At 29.3% G+C, this 8,435-nt stretch overlaps 1 protein-coding gene and 3 non-coding genes across 4 annotated transcripts; 1 reads left to right on the forward strand and 3 right to left on the reverse strand.

Annotated features, from left to right (window-relative positions):
* Positions 1–4,312: 4,312 nt before the first annotated feature.
* On the forward strand, positions 4,313–7,903 carry LOC119664323 (the record flags this gene model as incomplete). The annotated part of the gene is made up of 3 exons (XM_038073836.1): positions 4,313–4,514; positions 7,536–7,726; positions 7,790–7,903. Coding segments are annotated over 3 exons (507 nt in total), but the record flags the coding sequence as incomplete, so codon positions are not given.
* Trnae-cuc lies at positions 5,083–5,154 on the reverse strand. The gene has a single exon. It is a non-coding gene; the product is annotated as a tRNA-Glu (tRNA).
* Positions 6,109–6,180, reverse strand: Trnae-cuc. Its single transcript has one exon. It is a non-coding gene; the product is annotated as a tRNA-Glu (tRNA).
* Trnad-guc lies at positions 7,313–7,384 on the reverse strand. Its single transcript has one exon. It is a non-coding gene; the product is annotated as a tRNA-Asp (tRNA).
* Positions 7,904–8,435: the final 532 nt, after the last annotated feature.

The following is an 8,435-nucleotide window of genomic DNA, read 5'->3' on the forward strand; positions in this document are numbered from 1 at the left end:
TCTATCTTTCATCTTAAAACTTTTCTAAAAAAATAAAGAAGACATACAATTTATGTTTGCTTTTAAGATTTAAATTTTGCAGTGAAAGTGAAATCAAAAAATTTTTTCTTTAAACCCAAAAAATGTATAGAAAAATTGTTGAATAGTAAAAAACGTAACCAAATGCCAAAACAATCTGAAACGCGTTTGGACAGTAGTACGCCCGAAAGAAATTCATTACGATTAACTGATCACAGTCGAAATCAAATAGACGCAAATGACAATTTTATTTACATCTGTCAACTTTTAAAATATTATCAGTACGCAACTGGACAAGCGACAAAATAACAAGTGTTTACGATTTAATTAATTTTTAGTGTATCTTTTTTTATTTTTTTCAATGTAAGTTAAAGCGTTAACTTACGTAAAAGTGGTACTGGACACAATTTCTAATAGGCGTATTTTTCATTTAATCATTTTTGTGAAATCATCGGATTTTCCAGATGATCAGAAGAGTGTATTGTACCAATTAATTGCTAGTGATGTATTCTTTGATAAGGTGAATATTATTGCTATCTTAATACTGTGTTCTTAATATGGTATTAATTTCTTTAATACATAAAATACCATATACCGTATAAAATACCACAACAAATTCTTCAAAGATATAGTTTACATACTCGTAACTGAACTTCGCTGTAGTCTACACTACACTTCATACAATTCATACTTGTTTAGTTTAGTGTACACTTCTTCAATAAAATTCGTTAATATAAAAAATACCATATACCGTATAAAATACCACAACAGATTCTTCAAAGATAGAGTTTACATACTCGTAACTGAACTTCGCTGTAGTCTACACTACACTTCATACAGTACGCACTTGTTTATGTTAGTGTACACTTCTTCAATAAAATTCTTTAATACAAAAAATACCATATATCGTATAAAACACCACAACGGATTCTTTAAATATATAGTTTATATACTCGTAACTTAACTTCGCTGTAGTCTACACTACACTTCATACAGTACAAACTTGTTCAGTTTAGTGTACACTTCTTCCACAAAATTCGTTAATACAAAAAATACCATATACCGTATAAAACACCACAAAGGATTCTTTAAATATATAGTTTATATACTCGTAACTTAACTTCGTTATAGTCTACACTACACTTCATACAGTACACACTTGTTTAGTTTTGTGTACACTCTTTCAATGAAATTCTTTAATATAAAAAATATCATATACCGTATAAAACACCACAACGGATTCTTCAAAGGTATAGTTTACATACTCGTAAATGAACTTCGTTGTAGTCTACACTACACTTCATACAGTACACACTTGCTTAGTTTAGTGTACACTTTTTTTGTTTTTTTTTAAAAACAACTATAAGATTATAAGAGAAGCGTTAACAAATAAATAAATGGCAAATTAATATCGCATAAATTATATGTAAAACTTTATTGTATGCAAATAAGCTTTATTTACAAAAATTGTATGACAAATTTGTATAAAATGAATTTTTAAACGTATTTGCATATCTCCATCAGCTAAACAAAGTGTAATCCTCCGTGGCGTGAATTTATGTGGCTGATGAGGGTTAAGTGCGCAGATAAGCCAACGTAAACTAAAGAAACTTGTTTAACCGACAAACGTAAAGTTGAATAACTTAAGTGTTTGCAACAAATAAACACTCAATGATTAAATCATTACAAGAAATTGAAAAAAATTGAAACTGTAAAATATAAAATGTGATTAAAATGGAAATTCATTTCATCGCCAACATAAAACTATCATCGACAACGGAAAATTATAGCGCCGAGATAAAAAAAAAAAGACGCTGAACGATTTTATTACAGATATTTTTCATTTTTATTTATATAAATTTTCTTTTCGTCCAACCTGCTGTCGCAATAAAATTTCTTTAAATCAAACTAAGATTTTATTTTAAATTAACTCTAAAGTTTTAACATCAATTTCTCCATTGGGCGCAAATAAAAATTAATAATACAAATAAAAATTTATATATATATGATATTATATTACTCAATGGTTTCACATCCATCAAACTAGATGTCATATGCATATATAGATGTCCAAAAGTAAGCTTAAAGTTTATTCACCATTCTTGAAAAGCTCTTTTTTGCACAAATAAAGCTTTCTCTCACCTACATCTCTGTCAACTGAGAGACTCTTATACTCTTTACTTAACAAAACTTTTGCTAAGAACTCTTGAAAAACTTTCTCTCACCTGTTCGTTTGTCAACTGAGAGAAATACTCTTATGCTCTTTACTTAACAAAACTTTTGCTAAGAACTCTTGAAAAACTTTCTCTCACCTATTCGTTTGTCAACTGAGAGTAATGCTCTTATGCTCTTTACTTGACAAAGTTTTTGCTAAGAACTCTTGAAAAACTTTCTCTCACCTATTTGTTTGTTAACTGAGAGTAATGGTCTTATGCTCTTTACTTAACAAAAATTTTTGCTAAGAACTCCAGAATCAGCATTTCAAAAGTTATATGCAAATTTTATTATTATTATCAGGGGATATGGCACTGCAATCGTCGGGTGTATTGAGCCCCCTTCTGGATTTAGAGTAGGTCTCTAACCCCTGTTCTGTCAATAAAAAGTAGTATAGAACCTACTTTACAGAGTTTTATTGGCTCTTCCGTAAGAATATACTTTCCGAAGACTCTATTCCACTTGTGCATTAGCTCGCATTCTAACAGCAAATGTGTGACTGACTTCTCATTCTCTTCGCAGAATATACAGTTCGCATCCGTATGTATACCCAGTCTCGTAGGGTGATATTTTAATCTACAGTGGCCTGTTAGGATGCCTGTGATGATTCTTATATGTAAATAACGAAGCAATAAATTTCATTTAATTAAAATAATCTGTTCCACGAGCTACTCGTAGTAACTTTGAGTAACACTGTGTATACACAAGTGCATTCCACCAGCAAATTTTCGAGCAAATGAGATCATCTGAGAGAACGTAACATCCCTGTCGAAATATAAAAATGCTACACAGACTTTACTCGTACATTTTATTTCAATTAAAATTTGTGTTGATGTGTGAATCAGCTGTTTTGGTTTGAATTTAAATTTTTGTATTATTTATTTGCGCGGCACTGGTGTTCTCAACAGACCTTACACAAAGCTGTTCCATGAAAATCTGTGTAAAGAGGGTAATTTGGCACTTTATTTGGGTTGGGCTCTCAATTTGTACTTTACTTGTGTTTTACTCGAGTTTTACTATGAGTAGCTGGTGGAACGGACCTATTAAAGAAGAGTGCATGTTATGTATTTGAAGAGTATTGTCATAATGCGAGTGAACACAAAGGAAACGAAAATTGTTTCTTCCGTGTACTTGGACAGAAGTAGTGTGAAGTAAAAATCATATGTACAACAGTAACAACTTACAGATTGTAATACATTGACATTAGGCTTTCCACAGTGTTTCCTGTCATATGTTACAAGTAAGACGGAAGAAATATTATTAGTTGTTTTATAAATAGATGTGAGTGAAAATAATATGGCAGTTTAATGATCAGTGTAAAACAACAGACGTGACACTTATTTCATATTTTCCATATATAAGCTGGTAAGCTGTTTCATTATAATAGAAGCAACCCTTATTTATATAGGTTCATATAAATACCCTATAAGGTTCATCACCTTTCTAAAGCATTTTGGCCCACTAAACCTGAAAATGATAATAGTAATGAAGTTTTAAGGTCTTAAATGTGTTTCTACTAAACATTTTTTAGAGCTCCGTATATTAAATAAATCGAATTAAAATAAACAATAAATCTTCCATACATGTCGTCGTAGGCCCCATCATGTTTTGACTTTTCGCAACCAATTGATGTTTGAATACGGACAGTAACAACAACGGTATAATTACTTCAAGGAGTAATCACTACTTGAGAAATTCCCCTGCTACGACGGCTGTCACAAAGGGTGTCATAATGAATGAAGCCGACACCATCCAAAGGTTTCGAAATCAGCACCTAAATGTTAGCATAAAAGAGCACTTAACGCTTCTAAAGCCCTATGCTCCACTGAGAGTAAAGGATAATAGAAGAATAATATAATTAATATCTACCGTTTGTTAATATTAACAAAATCTCTTCAACGTAGTGAAAGGCATTTATTATGTCTTATTATTGTTGAAAGAATATATTACAAGTTTTGATTTACAAGTTTTGATTTACAGATTTCCAATCAATCTATAATATTTATAAACTATGCTCATTTTAATATACTTATTTTTTTTCAAAAAAATTAATTAATATTTATTTTAATTTTATTTACAGTGATTTTTCCACATATTACCACGGCTATCAGATGGCACCAAGCGTTTGTCAAAACTCACCGAAACTACCGCCGCACTCTACTACAAAAACAACATCGGTTACTCAGAAAAGTAATTGTGGTACCAATAGTATAAATGGTTCGATGGCTTCATATAAAATGACGAGTTCCGAAAATAGTTGGTCCCAGGCTTTACATAGTAAGGTATGTACCAGTAAATTTCTTAAATACAAATTTTCGCAATACCATCGAACTTTAACTATACGATTTCATCTCATATTGAATCGAATCTAAGCATTATCTTCTTATCTCATACTGTTATCATTTATGTCTTCAATATTCATATGATATCAATATGATAGTGTCGGGCAGATTACATCTATAGTAAATTGTAAGTTAATATATCGGTGTTCGCTCTCGAATTAAGAGCTTTAAATATCGAGCAGTGTGCAGCTTCACAAACGTACCATAAGCTTTTCAGGTATATATAGTTTGTGCTTTAGTAAAATATGTAGTCACCAATATGAAAATTTTTATCATCTTCAACTTGTCCCTAAATTTTTCATTTAAAATAATCAGTTCAATTCATCACAACCTGTATTAATTCTAGGAAATAGCTGCATTTTATTTCGACAAACGACTACTTATTATACCATATGATTATGTATTGATTATAGATCAAAATTTTAGATATATTGATTAAACATAAAATTCGCAAATAAAGATTATAAATAAAAGTATATATAAAAAAATAAATTAAAAAAAAACTGTTTTCCCGTACCGGGAATCGAACCCGGGCCTTCCGGGTGAGAGCCGGATATCCTAACCACTAGACAATACGGGAGTTAGTACAAGTTGAACAAATGTTTTATAAATAATATCTTCAAAGAATTTTAAAAATTTTATATTTTTGAACTATTTTTATGTTCTATAAAATATATTATAGATCAATAATAATAAGCGTTTTACTTTGTTTTGTACAATGAAGACGAAAACTACTGTAGTCAGACTCATACTAGATTACACCGTATATATAGGTCGTGTGCAAGTTCGAGTAAATTGATGGTAAATTGAGGGAAATAGTAAATGAAGTCGGTATGGGATAGAATGTTGGTATTTACCAGAATTTAGAGTTGGGTAAATTAGATAAGAATTAGGTGAATTAGGTTTTACCATTGTCAACATATTATTAGATGTTTAATAAATAAATGAATAGAATTGAACATTTTTAAACAAAAACAATAAATAAGTGTAATAAATAAATATATAAATATTTACATAAGTTCAGTGCAAAAAATCCCTAGGAAATTTTAATTTATTTTACCTCAATTTACTCGAACTCGCACACGTCCATAGACGATAATAATTATTTTAATATTATTTGATTAATATTAATTATTAGAATAATAACAAGTGCACCTAATGGGATATATGTTTTACTTGAGCTAAATACATTAAAAAATTTTTTCTTGTATATAACACAATACATATAACACATACCATCAAACAACACAATACGTAGCAAACATCAACAGCATTAAAACTACTACTTGGCAACCCTTACCATTTTTCCACTTCTTAAATTGTCCGCCAGATGTCAGGAGATATTTTTTTTCATTTTTTGAAGCATATTTTTAGACAATCCGAGACATTTATATATTTTTCAATCATTGTTTAAAAAAAAACATTTATATTGACTGCAGGTACTAGATCCACTCTGTGTAGAACATAAATCCATTATTTTGTGCATAAACATATGATTCAAAAAATTATTTAAAATAGATCAAAAAATCATTTCTTCCCGTACCGGGAATCGAACCCGGGCCTTCCGGGTGAGAGCCGGATATCCTAACCACTAGACAATACGGGATAAATTACATTGGCTGATAATTATTCTGAAGACGTTGACATTTTTATTTATTTTTATCTAAAATTGAAAAATACTTTTATATCATTAAACTGACTTCATAATTAATTTCCAAATAACTTAATTAAATTAATATAAACAGAAAACAATAAATTATTAAATACTTCCTTCTTCTAAGTGTTACTGTTCGAGACAGTTATGCTAGCGACTTTCTTTCTAGAATTCGTCAGATTTAGCATCTCTCATTAAAGAACATCTTATGTTTTTTGAAAGGTTCCAAATTGTTCAAAATCATTTGTGTTCCATATAGTAACAGAAATTATTAGAATACCGGTAAGACATAACCTAACCCAATGCTAACTATATAGTATTGGTTTGAAAACGTAATAGTAGAACTTTTCTATTATCTATATATCTCTATATCTCTTCTCTTTATCATAAAAACTCTATTACTTCATTCATTTTTAATTTTTCATATTACACAGAAATGTATAATTATATTATATATACAAAGCTATGTCACAGCTATGTCATTTTAGCCGTCGGCCAAAAAGGCTCTACTTACAATAAACTGAGATACATATTTAGAAGAATTTATATATTCAAGCTAATTTTAGGCAATTATCTTATGTAGACGTTACGTGGTGTAGTCCATATATTTAATTGACTAAATCAATTTTTTAAATTGTAGTATAACTAAGACCCATATTCAAAAGAATTGATAAATATAAGCTAATTTTAGGCAGTTAAATTTTGTGGGTGTCATATGTTAAACTCAATAAAATTAATTGGCTTAATTTACTTGTAATCTCCCACAGTCTTTACTAACAAAATTTTAATAGAATAGCTCAAAAGCTAAGAATCGGAAGAACAGATTGAGTTGTAGTGCTATGGTGATTCAGATATATATATGGTTTATTAAGCTTATTGGTTTCCAATGTCTTCTTTGACGCATTAGAAACATAACAAATCGAGAAAAAAAACTTGACAACATTTTTATATACATAGGCTAAAAAAATTTAATATTGATATACATTAAATTAAAATTAATATAACATATATATTAATTTCGAAGACGAAGTTCTTAAGAAAATAAATAAATGAGATATACATTTTTTAAAAAAAAAAACTTTGTCTCCCCGACGGGGAATTGAACCCCGGTCTCCCGCGTGACAGGCGGGGATACTAACCACTATACTATCGAGGACGTTGAGCATGGTCTGTCAGAAATTTTAATTATTTTACTGTAATATATAAAAAAATTTAAATATATTAGGTATTATAATATATTATTATTCATTTATTCGTTTGAAACTTTTAAGTTACAATTTTACTAAGCAAGAAATATTTCATTACAGGAAAACCAGCGGCCGCCTGTTTACAATCCAGAGGATTATGTGCAATCATTAAAAAAATTTGGCAAAAGACAAAGCGGTAAAAACCCACGATCCATATATGACACTCACGACACTAAAAATGCGAATAGTGCAAATAATACAGATGACGCTTATAGGTCATCCACATTACCCAATAAACACTCAGAGTACAAGTAAGTAATATAACAACCCAAAGAACATACTTAGTCAAATGTTTTAACCTTTAAATTTTGCAGAAGTCCCATACCAACCCCACCCGAAAGTGACAGTGAAATGTCTTTAAGACAATTCAGTTCAGTTACAGATTTATTAACAAAATTACGCGCTGATTTAAGAGTTTCATTTCCAAGGTATACTATATACACCTTATTATCGCTATATACCTATTAGTGCTGTTCACATTATTCGAAGTTTTTAAAAATTCGAAGTTCTTCGAATATTCGAATATTCGCATTTCAACGAAGTCTTCGAAGTTGGAAAAAACTTCGAAGTTTTTGTGAATTTTTGTTCTCGAAGTCTTCGAAGTTTAAATGTAGTGAAAAACTTCGAAGACTTCGAAGACTTCGTAAGCAAAAGGTGAAGTGAGAGCGCAAAATGCAAACAAACGTGCATCACACAAATTATTTGAGGGATGAAAGCATTTGCTTTGTTTGTACGGTTTTATGTTTTTTGTTGTTATTCTATGCAGAAAATTAAAAACATGTTTTTTTGTTTTATTTTATTACATAAAATTTATTTTATTATTAAATATGTATTATAATATATATTATTTTTAAATATGTTATTATTAAATATTTTTTATATTAAATAAAAAATTCACATTTTAAATAACTTATATTTATTATTTATATTTAAAAAATTATATTTATGAAAATTTTTAAT

This window comes from Teleopsis dalmanni, unplaced genomic scaffold (genome assembly GCF_002237135.1).
Source record: "Teleopsis dalmanni isolate 2A unplaced genomic scaffold, ASM223713v2 unscaffolded_contig_1762, whole genome shotgun sequence".
In the NCBI taxonomy this organism is placed as follows: Eukaryota; Metazoa; Arthropoda; class Insecta; order Diptera; family Diopsidae; genus Teleopsis; species Teleopsis dalmanni.